At 39.3% G+C, this 15072-nt stretch overlaps 1 protein-coding gene across 3 annotated transcripts in view; it reads left to right on the forward strand.

Moving 5' to 3' along the window:
- Positions 1-14015, forward strand: part of SMIM14 (small integral membrane protein 14) — a 68237-nt gene extending 54222 nt beyond the window's left edge. For all 3 annotated transcript variants that reach the window (XM_069494276.1, XM_069494274.1, XM_069494275.1), the window contains exons 4-5: positions 7435-7577; positions 10901-14015. In XM_069494276.1, coding sequence (XP_069350377.1) covers positions 7435-7577; positions 10901-10933 — 176 coding nt within the window. In that variant the 3' untranslated portion in view covers positions 10934-14015. The remainder of the gene's footprint in view (positions 1-7434; positions 7578-10900) is intronic.
- The last annotated feature ends 1057 nt before the right edge of the window (positions 14016-15072 follow it).

Here is a 15072-nt window from a genome sequence, read left to right on the forward strand (position 1 = left end):
CTTTCCTTGCTGTTCCATATTCCTGTTGTCCTACTAAGTTAACAGCTTCATTGTGAATATTCCATTTGGCATTTTATTCGTAATATCTCTGACCATCAACTCTACTCATGTTTGCTTGTAACCTAAGACTTAATGCTTAAGCAAAGCAGGAAGTGCTGTATTTTGCTATACAAAGTCCCTCTGAATTTTTATGATTTGATATCTTTCTAGGCCATAGACTGAAGAATATTTAATTTCTTAAGGTAAATAATATACAGGGAGTTCCTAGGGAGGGGATAGATTTTATTTCCCCCATGTGATTGTACTCTTTAATGTTTATAAGTGCTAAAAAGTTAACACGCTAAAAACCACAGTGGCCAGATCGTTTTAAGGCCCATTGCCCTTTTCATACTGACTTTAAAATAGTGGCTCCTGATGTTCATATTTATTAACCACATGCAGTTCTAGGGAGTTGGAATAGCCCTGTCTAACTCTGGTTTTCTGCTGCTCTGAGACTTAATGAAGAAGTGGGTCTTGTCATAAGGGACTGTGAATAATCACAGAAAGCCTGCAGTGACCCCATTCGTGCTCTGCTCCTAAATATTTCAAGGAGTCTAAGTCACTTCAGATATCCAGTGTCTTCAACCCCAAGATTCTTTAGGCTACATTTTTTTTGTTTGTTTGATTCAGTTTACTTAATTTTTAACATATGGTTCAAAAATCAAAAAGTTAATCTCGGCCGGGCGAGGTGGCTCACACCTGTAATCCTAGCACTCTGGGTGGCCAAGGCAGGTGGATCACTCGAGGTCAGGAGTTTGAGACCAGCCTGAGCAAGAGCGAGACCCCATCTCTACTGAAAATAGAAAGAAATGATCTGGACAGCTAAAAATATATATATAGAAAAAATTAGCCAGGCATGGTGGCACATGCCTGTAGTCCCAGCTACTCGGAGGCTGAGGCAGGAGGATCGCTTGAGCCCAGGAGTTTGAGGTTGCTGTGAGCTAGGCTGATGCCACGGCACTCACTCTAGTCCGGGCTGGGCAACAAAGCGAGACTCTGTCTCAAAAAAAAAAAAAAAAAAAAAAAAAGCACATCTCATAGAGACCAAATTTTTTTATAGTTTTATAGTATTCCATTGTACAGATGTACCATAATTTATTAATCATGTACTCTTGGCAGACGTTTAGGTTTGTTTCCAATATTTTGTTAATAACCTTGCATACTGTGTTAGTGTGTTTTGTGCTGCTATAAAGGAATACCTGAGGCTGGGTAGTTTGTAAAGAAAAGAGACTTATTTGGTTCACAGTTCTGCAGACCATACAAGCATGGCCCCAGCATCTGCTTCCTGTGAGGGCTTCAGGAAGCTTCCAGTCAAGGTGGAAGGTGCAAGGGGAACAGGAGTTGTCATATGGTGAGAGGAGGAACAAGACAGCGGGGAGGTGGTGCCAGGCTCCTTTCACTAACCAGCTCTCGAGTGAACTGATAAAGTGAGCACTCACTCTCATCACTGAGTGGGGGGCACCAAGCCATTCAGGAAGGATCCGGCCTCCTGACCCAAATATCTTTCACCGGGCCCCACACTCAGCACTGGGGATCAAATCTCAACATGAGACTTGGAGGGGCCAAACATCTAAACCATATCACATATTACGCCCATTCTAGAGCCAATCCTAGTTTTGTGGGACAGCTATCAGCAGAAAAACATTGGCTATGACCAAGAGGTTCTACTTTAATTGGTTCAGCTATTATCCTTTATTCTGAGATGGCCTTGAGTTTTCAGAGAATAAGAGTAAATGATCTTATCAAACCTTGAAGGTCAGCAAGACAGTGTCCCTTTAGCCTTTTGAGTAGCGAAATCCTACTGAATACTATTATCCTTCAGAAATCTTACCTTATTTTTCTTCCTCCACCTTCACCAGTCTGCCTAGTCTGCAGTATTGTGCTTCCCCCATCCTGTTACCAGTTGTGTTGTGCCTTTTCCATTCCTGCTTCACTGTCTCATCCGCCTCCTATTCACACTAGAACCCATCTGCACTCAGTCTTTGCTGTGCTCTAATTGACCCTAATGCTTACTGGTAAGGGCTAATGTTTATTGAACACCTGCTGTGTACTTGGCACTGTGCTAACTACTTTTCATGTATCGACCATTTCAGTCTTCATAACTGCTCTATGTGATGATGGTAATATTTTCTCTTCACAGATAAAGAAAATGAGACACAGAGGGTATTTTGTGTTGTTTTGTTTTGTTTTGTTTTGTTTTGTTTTGTTTGAGACAGAGTCTCTGTTGCCCAGCCTGGAGTGCAATGGTGCAATCACAGTTGTCTGTGGCCTCAAACTCCTGGGCTCAAATGATCCTCCTGCCTCAGCCTCCCAAGTAGCTGGGACTACAGGCACTTGCCACCACGCCCAGCTGAGGCACAGAGATTATGTGGCTAAGAGGTGATAGAGTTAAACAGCTGTGAGATGGTCTCAGTTCTTAAAAAGTTTATGACCTAATTAGGAGAGATAGGAAACCATTCCTTCACACTAGAACTGCTACATGACTCCAGAGAAGGTGGAGGAAGTGAAGATTTTTATAGAAGAGAGAGGTATATAGGATATAGATGAATAAATGGAGGTTAGTTGTAAGAATATGCCAGACGGGGAAATAATGAGTAACTCAGAAGGAACAAGTTTGCATAGTTGGCAGATGCTGTCAGCTGAACTAGCTTTGAACTATTGTATCAGATTCATTTGGAAAGCTTTTACAAAATATTGTTGGCTTCTGATCCACCCCTAAGCTGCTCCTGAATCAGATGGTCAGAGGCAGAGCCTTAGTGGTATTGATACTGTCTCAGGCTATTCTGAGGCGTGGCCAAGCCAGGGAACCATTAGCTAAAGACGGAAGAGGTATGGGGGTAACTAGATCAGAGCAGTGGTAAGAGTAGACGAAGAGACTAAATCATATGAGGAGAGGCCAGGCCAAAGAGTTCAGGGTTGAAGCAGAAGGCAGTGGAGAGAGAGCCACTTAGTTTGATCAGCAGAGATGTGTTAAACGCAGTGTTTTAAGCAGACTTTTCTGGCAGTAAAATGCAGGAAGGAACCGAGCTAGGAGATAGTTACGGGGAAATTAAGAGTCATATTATCACTATGAGAGTCTTAAAATGGAGTAGGCATTTTTTTTCAGGGATGCTTTGTTTAGAGATATGAATTAATAAATTTGGAATCTAAGGTTTAACTCGGAAGCTTCGGAATCTTTTACTTGTAAAGAATATTAAAAAAACAAGGAACCGGGCACAGTGGCTCATACCTGTAATCCCAATGCTTTGGGAGGCTGAGGTGGGAGGATTGCTTGAGGCCAGGAGTTGAAGACCAGGGGGGCAACAAAGCAAGACCCATCTCTATAAAAATTTTTTTTAAAACATTAGCCAGATGTGGTAGTGGGTACCTGTAGTCCCAGGTACTTGGGAGACTGAGGTGGGAGGATCACCTGAGTCCAAGAGTTTGAGGTTACAGTGAGCTATGATCATGCCACTGCCCTCCAGCCTGGGTGACAGAGTGAGACCCTGTCTCTGAAAAAACAACAACAACAAAATCCTCAATCACCAAATAGAATAACATAAGAATTGGCACTGGAGTTAGACTCGGGGGGTCTGTACTACAATGTAGCATTTTATTTCTGAGAGAGAGAGATGCTATCAGAAGTGATAATATATGGAAAGTATAGTCATCTTTCCTTGATTAATTGTAAATAATCTAGTTTTACCTAACAACCAGTTATAAGCTTTTTTATCAAAAATCCTTTTTGAATCTGTACTTTCCGATTTTACTACCCACAGGACTAATATTAATAATATTTAGGAGTGTGTCTTACTGTGTGATGTTGTCAGAGATTATGACACAGCAAAGGGGTCAGAAGGCTCTGAAATGAGACTCCCTGGAATTAAACCCCAGTTTTGCCACATACCAGCTGTATGACATTGGGATTTAATCCCCCTCTTCCCAGTTTCCTCATCTAGAAAATGAGGACATGATAGTATCTACCATAAAGTAAGATTATTAAAAGGATTAAGAGAGGTAATATCTGGTTCAAAGTAACCACTCAGATCTTAGCTATTATTTAATAATAAAAATAATAGTACAGGTTGAGTATCTCTAATCTGAAAATCCAAAGTGCTCAAAAATCTGAAACTTTTTGAGTGCCACCAAGATGCACAAAGGATTGGAGCTTTTCCCTGTCTTGGATTTTCTGCATTAGGGGTGCTGAACCAGTATGTATAATGCAAATGTTTCAAAATCTGAAAAAAATCTGAAACACTTCTGGTCCCAAGCATTTCGGATAAGGGATATTCAACCTATATTTGCTGTTAAAAAAAAAGTTGCTTTGACGCCAGTGTAGAGGACAGAGGCGGCAGGAGCAGATATGGAGAGATCAGTTAAGAGGCCATTGCAATAGACCGGACAAGAAGTGACGGTGGCTTGAGCGACTGGCAGGGGGAGGACAGAGCTACAAGTGGACAGAGCTGAATGATATTTAGGAGGAAAAATTGCCAGAAACCTCATGATAGATTAAATAGAGTCGTTGAAAGAGAACAAAAGATATTCTCTTAGGTTCTTGCCCTGGGCAGCTGGTGTTTGGTGGGGGTGGAGAGGAGTAGTAGGGCATGGGAGATGCGTGTGATTTTTGTTTAGAATACTGAAGTACTGAGTATGGTGAGTGGGAGGTGGGATTTCTGCGTTTTTAAGAAGCTGCCAAGTGACTCTAATGTACACCACAGTTTAAGAACCGTTGATGTGAAGAAAAAAACAGAATTATTGACGTAGGTAGACTGTCAGATGTTTGGGTCTGAAGTTCAGAAAATTTGGATGTGGCTGAGTATAAGAGGGTGCTCTGCATGGAAAAGGTAAATGAATCCAGAGGTGAGGAGGAGAATATATAGAACAAGAAGAGAAGGGAACTTTACACTGACTATGAGGAATTCCAAAAATTTAAAGCCAAGAAGAGGAAAATAAGCATGTAAAGGAGCAGCCAGGCAATGATAATGGCACAGAAGACCAAGGAAGAAAGTGTTTTAAAAAGGAGAAAATGGGCTGGGCGTGGTGGCTCACGCCTGTAATCCTAGCACTCTGGGAGACTGAGGCAGGAGGATCACTTGAAGCCAGGAGCTTGAGACCAGCCTGAGCAAGAGCAAGATACTGTCACTACAAAAAATAGAAAAATTAGCCAGGTGCAGTGGCGCATGTCTGTAGTCCCAGCTACTAAACAGGCTGAGGCAGGAGAATCAATCGAGCCCAGGAGTCTGAGGTTGCTGTGAGCTAGGCTGACACTACGGCACTCTAGCCAGGGTGAGAGAGTGAGACCCTGTCTCAAAAAAAAGAAGAGAAAATGGTCACGGAAAATGAGGACTAAAAATTACCTGTTAAACTTAGCAGAATGAAGGCGTCACTGGAGACGTTTTCAAGAGCTATTTGAATGATTGTGGAGGTAGAAACCAACCTGAGGAGTGAGTGGGAGGTAGTGAAAGGTAGACAGCAAATGCAGACAGTGCGTAGTAGCTCTGACAGTGTTAGCTTTGATGAGGAGACAGGGTGATAGCAAGACAGGAAAAGGGATTGAGGAAGGGAGGGTATTTTTTGTGTTTCCAAAGATGGGAGAAACTTGATCCGGTTTAGATGACGATGAGATTACTCCAATGGAGAAGGTGTAGAATACCTGTGCAAGAGCGAGGGGTTCAAAGTAGAGAAAGTGGTCTTAGTTATGAAGGTGGGCAAATTTAGTATAACAGGAGGGATCAAGGACAGGAATGGCTCTGTGGATAGAGAAGAAATGGCGGCTGGTGCAGGGTGTACGTAATGCAGTCTTGGTGACCCTGAGTACTGTGTTAGATGTTTCTAGGGCAGTGTGGCTGGGGTTGCAACAGAGGCTACATTCCTATCCAGTCTTCTCTTGGGCCAGCTCAGCTCTTAACTTCACTTTGTCCCCTTTGGTCACTAGCCCTTTGGCCTCAGCAGTGCTACTGATGCCCTTTCTTAGAACTGAGCCCTGGGCCCATGGACCCCAGTGAAGTGCATCAGCTTAATTTCAAGATCTTGTCTGGATTTCTTTTGCTTTTTCTTGTGGCAGGGAGACCAAAACCAAACAGTTGTAGTCTTGACAAGCTATTTTAGTAACCACCTAGGGTAACTATGTTTTCCTCTAGAAATCCAATCTGTAATTTTTATTTCTGAAAATTGAGTTTTCTAATACACTTCAGTAAAAAAAAAATCTACATTTTATTTTTTCAAAATTTGTTAAGCTCGTGCCATGGGCCAAGCACTTGTTACCTCAAATTAAATAATAAGTATTTATGGCTACCTCAAGCAGTCAGGAAAGACTAAGATACCTACACACACACACACACACACACACACACACACATGCAGCCTTGTCTGACTTTTCTTTTTATAAATGCATAGACTTTTAAAATATCTAGATCTGAATTCAACTTCTTTTTGTGTAAAAGAAGGCCAAATTAATTCTTCTTTGGCTGAGAATATAATTAAAGGGGTCTTTTATTTTTTTATTAGTATTTTTTTTTTTTTTTTTTGGAGACAGAGTCTCACTCTCTTGCCTAGGCTAGAGTGTCATGGCATCAGCCTAGGTCACAGCAACCTCCAACTCCTGGGCTCAAGCAATCCTCCTGCCTCAGCCTCCCGAGCAGCTGAGACTACAGGCATGCGCCACCATGCCCAGCTAATTTTTTTATATATATTTTTAGTTGTCCAGCTAATTTCTTTCTATTTTTTTAGTAGAGACGGGGTCTCGTTCTTGCTCAGGCTGGTCTCAAACTCCTGAGCTCAAACAATCCGCCCGCCTGGGCCTCCCAGAGTGCTAGGATTACAGGCGTGAGCCACCTCGCCCGGCCCTAAAGGGATCTTTTAATTTATATGTTATTCAACCCAGATGTTCCTTTTTTCTTAAGGCCCTGTTTTTTCATGCTGCCTCTATAATTAAGATGTAGATATTTCTCTCCTCAAAGGAGGGTGTTTTTACTGTGTATCAGGTAGTCTTAACCTGGGTTCTGTAGATCCCAGCAGATATTGGTGGCTTTGGGGGTCCTTGAACCTTCCAGAATTATATGCAAAATTGTTGAATGCATATGTATGGATTCTTATACTAGAAAGCATTCTTAATTTTTATTAGATTCTCAAAGGATTCTGTTACTCCAAAACACTAAGAACTATTATACTACTAAAATCTTCATTTATTAGGCTTTGGTTTATGATTATTTAACATCATTTACCATTTAGATTTTCTCCCTGGAGGAAAGGGAAATTGAGGATGTACTACTTCACAATTGTACTTCTCTAATTTATTAATTTTTATATTATAATGTTTGAAGCTGAAATTTAAACATTAGAATTTGTTTTTCTGTTTAACAGTATTATAGTCATGTTACAATTTTTGTTATAAATATATTTTTTGTTTGTCTGTAGTACCAGGACCCGCTGGTGATAATGGCATCAGTGTTACTATGATCTTGATGGCCTGGATGGTTATTGCAGTGATCTTATTCTTACTGAGACCTCCTAATCTAAGAGGATCCAACCTATCTGGAAAGCCAACCAGTGCTAATAACGTAAGTGTTGTAGATCATAAATCCTTCTTGGGCAGGAGCATGTATATGGCCTGGGGAGGGAGAGGACTTTGTTTTGACCGAAATAATCAAAATTGGCAAAAGGAACATTAAATTCATGGAGTAGGTTCTTCCTGTCCATGTAGGAAATCTTGCAACACCAAATGACTTAATCTTTGTGGAGTTATATATAGAAAGAAGCACACACCAGCAGCCCAAAAATAATTTTAAAACGAATTCCAGTCCTTACTCCCATGGGGAATATCAGAAGTGATCTGTTCCACAATCCGCAGCAATATTGCTCAGATGCCCTCCTGCAGCGCCCAGTTCTCTGCAGCTCACAGTGACGGAGCCCGTGCGCTCTCACTGGCGTTTACCCCCCTCTGCCCTAGCTATTAAATACAGTTGAGCCTGAGCCTGTCTGGCCAAATGCTTTTTTCTTCTTGTTTTCCCATCCTGTTTCTCTCAAACCCATTTTCCATTTCTGCATCATAATAAATCAACTGAGCTGGCAAAAGGAGAAGTAGGAATCATTCGTGTTTTGGGGATTTTGAGGAGGGTTTTCTTTTTTTAGCTAGGGACTCACTCTGTTGCCTGGGTTAGACTGCAGTGATGTCATCGTAGCTCACTGCAACCTTGAGCTCCTGGGCTCAAGCAATCCTCCTGCCTCAGCCTCCCGAGTAGCTGGGACTACAGGCACGCGCCACCACGCTCTATTTTTTGTGGAGGTGGCATCTCTCTCTTGCTCAGGCTAGTCTCTCTTTTTTTTTTTTTTTTCTTTTTTTCCTGGGACCCTTACTTTGTCTACATCAGGCTAGTCTCAAACTCCTGGCCTCAAGGGATTCTCCTACCTAGGCCTCCTAAAGTGCTAGGATTATAGGCATGAGCCACCGTGCCCGGCCTATTCATGTTGATAACTCTTTTTTTTTTTTTTTTGTTGAGACAGAGTCTCACTTTGTTGCCCAGGCTAGAGTGAGTGCCGTGGCGTCAGCTTAGCTCACAGCAACCTCAGACTCCTCGGCTTAAGCGATCCTACTGCCTCAGCCTCCCGAGTAGCTGGGACTACAGGCATGCGCCACCATGCCCGGCTAATTTTTTCTATATAGATTTTTAGTTGTCCATATAATGTCTTTCTATTTTTAGTAGAGACGGGGTCTCGCTCAGGCTGGTCTCGAACTCCTGACCTTGAGCGATCCACCCGCCTCGGCCTCCCAGAGTGCTAGGATTACAGGTGTGAGCCACCGCGCCCGGCCGATAACTCTTGATACTCATGATTACAACCATTTTTAGAACGTCCAAATGAAAAACGTGATAAAGTGACCTAACAGGGAGTTTTCAATACTATCTTTAGTAGAACCTCCATTAAAGGATTCCTTTTAATTCTTTTTGGAACCAGTATTTATATATTTTTTTCAATTTGATTTGATACAACCTCTTTTAAAATGTCTCCATGCATATGTTAATTGGCTTGATTTAGCCATTCTACAATGTACACATATTTCTAAATAACATGTTGTACATGATAAATATATTTGCATAAAATTTTTGTCAACATAAATAAAATGTTAAAATAACATCTATAAGACGATATAGCATCAAAAAGAAAAGGAAAATTTCCATGATGCATTCATTTGTTGAACACCAAAGTACCCACTAATTCCCTTCTGCAACCTTCACCATGTGGAATTCCTAAAATAATTGCTTCTTTTCCCCAATGTTGTGTTGTTAATATTAGAAAGAAGTTCAGTTAGACTAATTTCTTATATAGGAGAAAGCAAATGTGCAATATTAATTGGTCGGTGCTTTGGTTTGTTTAGACGGGGGTATTCATAGAACAGCTTGCATGCTGTCTTGATAAAGTATTTCCTCCTTAGCCTTTTTTCTTTTACTTTCTATGTACAGCTTTATTACTTTCATATCAAAGAACAACTTCCTTAATATTTAGAGCTAAAGAAATTCAGCTTTTAATAACCTGACTTAGCCAGTCATGGTGTTGCATGCCTGTAATCCCTGCTACTCGGGAGGCTGAAGAGGGAGGACCATTTGAGCCCAGGAGTTGGAGGTTACAGTGAGCTATGATCACACTTCTGCACTCCAGCCTGGATGAGATAACAGAACAGGATGCTCATCTCTAAAAAAAATAATAATAAGGCTGGGCGCAGTGGCTCAGGCCTATAATCCTACCACTTTGGCAGGCTGAGGTGGGAGGATCACTTGAGGCCAAAAGTTCAAGACCAGTGTGAGCAACATACTGAGACCCCATCTCTACAAAAAACAGAAAAATTAGCCAGACATGTTGGTACACATCTGTAGTCCCAGATACTTGGGAGGCTGAGGTGGGAGGATCACTTGAGCGCAGGTGTTTGAGGTTACAGTGAGCTATGATGACACCACTGCAGTCTCACCCAGGCAATAGAGTGAGACCCTGTCTCAAAAAAAAAAAAAAAAAAAAAAAACCCACAAAAATAATAATAACCTGACTTAGAAGCCATTAAAGGTGACAGAAAAATTGTACTCCCCTGGACCTTAATTCATATTAGGCCAACAGTTCTAGGAATAGTAGTTCCACTGCCCTAGGAATAAGCGGGAAAACATAGTGACTCTAATGCCAATTAAAAATTTCGATCACCCTCAGCTAGGGGCCTCATATGTCATGTCAGGGTAAAGAAATAAAGTCTTCCTGAAGATCATTAAACATTCTGATTCTTCCTTTACAGTTCACATGCTCTCTCTATTGCAAGTGACAAAAGCCAATTCAAACTGGGTTGAAACAAGTGGCTTTATTGGTTGATACATCAAAAAAATCCAAAGGTAGGGTCAGTGATTAGGAAGTTGAACAGTGTCATCAACGACCCAGTTTCTTTCCTCATACTATCAGCTCCATTCCAGGGTGGCTCCGCTTAGGGTCACAGGACAACTGCCAGAAGCAAGTGGAGCGACATGCTTCCACACTGACATTCTTCAGTAAGAAACAAAAATCCCTAGCTTCACTTCAAATGTACAGTACTTGCTCAACCAATCGCTTTAAAGGGGGGATGAAAATACCTTTATTGATGTGAAGCTCATCCTTGGAGCTGGCAGGGAACATCACATCACTGTTACACAAATTCCCCCTCTTTCATACTATAGGAAAGAATGAGACAAATGAGAATCAAAGTGTTACTCTAGTGTCCCCTCGTGTAAAAATGACATAAGAAGTCCAAGTCAGTATATGGGTGGGAAGGGAGAGTGGAGGGCATTACTGCTCAGTTCTTACTATATGTGTTAGATTGGTTGCGCTGGAATTTAAGAAGTCAATTAAATAATTTCTTTCTTTCCAATGCCAGGGGCAAGGCCCACCAGCTCCTCCTGTGGACTAACTGTGATATTGGAAGTGAAAATAGTTAACACCTTGCACGACTGAACGACCAAGCAAACGAAGATGACCAGAGTACTCTTAACCCCATTAGAACTGTTTTTCCTTTTGCATCTGCAATATGGGATGGTATTGTTTTCATGAGCTTCTAGAAATTTCATTTGCAAGCTTATTTTTGCTTCCTGTGTTATCACCATTCCTATTTACAGTGTATTTGAGTAAACGATTATATTAAAAAAAGTTACATGGGGCTTTTTTGGTTGTCCTAAACTTAAACATTCCACTCATTCTGTTTATAACTGTGATCATAATTTTTGTGGTGATTTCTGGCGTGATAGAAGGAAATTTGAGAGCTCTGCATTTAAATATTTTAAATAGTTTTGATAGGTTTTTAAATTGCTTTTTTTTAATAAGGTATTTATAAAGCTATGTGGGGTTGTCTGAGATTGTATGAAAGAAAATTAGAACCACACTGTATTTACATTTACCTTGGTAGTTTATTTGTGGATGGCAGTTTTCTTTATTTCTTGGGACTGTGGCAGCTCTTGGAATATTTCATAAATCACAGCTGAAATCTGTATCATCTATTACAACTGGCCTATGTGGCTAGAATAGGAGGAGAGAAGAAATGAAATGGTTTTTACTAATTTTTCTACTCCTATTAAAAATGTCTAATGTAATGAAAAATTTAAATAAACATGATTGATCAATACGGTGGATGATTTACAGTCCATTATGTGACATTTGTAAGCCACTGTACACTAGCCTTACAAAGTTTATGAGAGGAGGAAAAAATTAATTCTTTCTGCCTTTGCCCAATACAATCTATACAGTAATAATTTAAGCTATAATTTATTTTTAAAATGAGTGCCTCTTGGGAAGGTTCTTTTCTGTTCTAACACTTCCTTGTTAAAATGAAACTGTCTTAAAGCTGTATTAGGGCCTGTAGGTTACTGACATTTACTTCATTTTTTTATTTGAAGAAAAAGTTTGAGGCTTTTGTTATCCTTCTGACTTATAAAAATTTTTAATGAATTGTTAGTTTATTCCAAGAGAAAAGGAAGAAAATGAGAAACAATCAAGGATCTTTTTCTCACCCCTTATATCATTCCTGTTTGGGTAATGGGATGGATTGGGGTGGAAAGGAGTAGTAATATAAGCGAAATTTTCAACTGTATAAAAAAGTAAAAGTTGCATTGTTTTGCCTAGTTTGAAAAAGAGTGAATACAAATAGGATTTTAAAAGTCTGCGTGACCTATGTGGTTATAGAATTTTTCCTAGCAAGTGATTGCAGATGATTTTTGGGAACTAAAAGATATTTTGCTACCAATGTAAGGATCTTTTTTCCCTTAGGTCAGTCTAGCTCTTCACTGTGTAGATCTGATAAATTACTTGTATGAATTAAATAAACTTCTTTGTATCATTGTACTATTTAATAGTCTCTGATACAGTTGTGTGACACTCATAGGCTATGTTTTCCCTTTACTGTCATTGCATTCTAGGCCACAAACATTGTTAAGAGCATCATTTCAGTATATAATCCAATATTGACTGCTTGAACTTCTCCTTGTGCATCTTGGCTTTGTGCTCAACTTCTTGAAATAATATTAATATAAACAACTCTTAATTACTTGTACTAATAGAGGGGTAACATATCACAGGCAAGTTAAATCCTGGCTTAATGAATAACACATAGTAAAGGTTTTTCCTTTTGCTGTGGCCTGGAAGGCCTCCTAGCTGTATAGCTGGTAAAGTATTTAAAGCAGAAAGGGCCAGATTTAGATGGAGCTAAATCCCTATAGCATTCCAAGGGGCTCTTGCCCCTTGAACTTTGAAGGCTTACCCATATGTCCTAACAATCTGTTCTCTGAGCTGCTAGAAAGCCAATCCCAGAGATACTGATGTAGTCATTGAATCTATGGCTCACAAATAATTGAGAATGGCTTTGGTTGAAAATGTGGCCAAAACATGGATATAGAATGTCTAGTATTAGATACTTGAACATCGGGATTCTTAGTCCTAGTTCTTTCTGACATATACACTTAATTGACATATATTAGCCTTTTCCTATATGGACCATCTAGTTAGTAACAAATGTTCTTAGTGAAGTATTTAGTCTTGGGTTTTTTTTGCTTGTAAAATTTCTCTGCATTCCTGAGATAGTGCACTGCACATAAAGTATTCTTGTTAACCTAACTAGTAATTTATATTATTATATTTAATTCTTAATGTATCTACATGTGGCCTTTTTATTGAGTACACTCTTAAATCATTACTTGGCTTGTAAATATTCACCCAAACCGTGGCTACAATTTTTAAAAAATAATCTGGAGAAAAGGAAGATAAAGCTTAAATTTTCAACATCTTTGGCTCTTAAGCATTCCACAAATGCCATTAAGAGTTTATTTTGTTTTAGAGTCATTTAATATTCCTTTATGCAAAATAATGGTGGGGGTTTTTTGGCTTGTTTTTTGATTTTGCTTTCCATATGGAAAAGGTTAACATTGGAAGTGTTTATAGTAAAAGATTTTATCATGTTATCTGTCCAAACACTATGCCATAGTCAGTGTAACTTGAAGAGATTTTCTAAAATAACTATTGAATACAGCTATTCCATGGTTACTTTCAGCGTCCTTGTGGTATGTGATGTGATAGTGTTCATGGAATTACTAATATCTTACATTTTCAAAGGAACCTGGGAAATCTGTCACTCTAAATGAAAGTCTCACTCAAAATGAATATGTGCTCAAATTTGACCAGCTCAGTTTAAGACACAAAACAGCAACAGGAAGAAAGAAAAATGAAGAGAGTTTACAGCTAATGGGTTAAATTTTTGTTGTTGTAATAGCTTAGTCTTATAATATTTCAAAATGAAAAATCATATGTATTTGTTATCATGTCTGAAGATTACTTTGTTAAAAGCAAAAGTGGTCATGTGATATACTAATGTTAATTGCTGTTTTTATGTTTTAAATCATGCCAAACAAATCATGTCTGTGCCATCCAGGGTTTATTGTTAATCTTTTACTGAGTACTTGGATTGGGATAAAGGGCTTGTACTATGCACTTTTTATTAATGAATAAATAGAAAACATTAGTAACACTCTTTGTTTTATGTTTGGCTTTTGTGGGAAGAGAAGCAAGCATCTTTTTTGATCTTTTGCTTAGTAGATGTTAACATCCTATATTAAATGTTTCTTTGTAAGACTTCATACCCCTGACTAAAGACATTCCCAAGAGAGAACTGAAGTTGTAAGAAAAATATATAATAGCAGTATGGGGGTAGTATTCAGAAGTAGAGATTCTAAGACTCTCTAGGAAATTAGATTGCAATTATTAATACATTTCTTTGGTTCTTTTTTTTTTCCTTCCTAGAATTCGGTCAAATAGACATTTATTTGACTTGAGGGAATAATATCCAAGAGTAGTAATTATTTGAGCAGATATATCTTACTGAAAAGGAGCTAGACATGTAAATGTACGGAAAACACACAAAAGTGAAAATTTGCTTTTTTTTAATTTTTTATTTTATTTATTTATTTATTTACTTATTTTTTGAAACAGAGTCTCGCTCTGTTGCCCGGGTTAGAGTGCCATGGCGTCAGCCTAGCTCACAGCAACCTCAAACTCCTGGGCTTAAGCGATCCTACTGCCTCAGCCTCTCGAGTAGCTGGGACTACAGGCATGTGCCACCATGCTCGGCTAATTTTTTCCTATATATATTTTTAGTTGTCCAGCTAATTTCTTTCTATTTTTAGTAGAGACAGGGTCTCGCTCTTGCTCAGACTGGTCTCGAACTCTTGACCTCGAGCAATCCACCCGCCTTGGCCTCCCAGAATGCTAGGATTACAGGCGTGAGCCACCGCACCTGGCCCCGAAAATTTGCTTTTGTTCTGTGACCTGGAATCTGTCCAGACACTAAAGATCATTAATACCCATACATGTGTACAAATGTTAAAATTGCTCTGCCATGATTCTGATGTCAGTATCTATGGGATAAGTGTTATTTAAAATAGCAAAATTTGTGAAATACATAATTCCCTGGAGACAATGATTTTTTTTATGATTTCAAGCTAAAGATTATCATGTAAATATCAATGCATATCTGAATCCCCAGTAAAACTGTTAAATTTTTATTAAATG

The sequence above is a fragment of the Eulemur rufifrons genome, chromosome 19 (assembly GCF_041146395.1).
Source record: "Eulemur rufifrons isolate Redbay chromosome 19, OSU_ERuf_1, whole genome shotgun sequence".
NCBI lineage: Eukaryota > Metazoa > Chordata > Mammalia > Primates > Lemuridae > Eulemur > Eulemur rufifrons.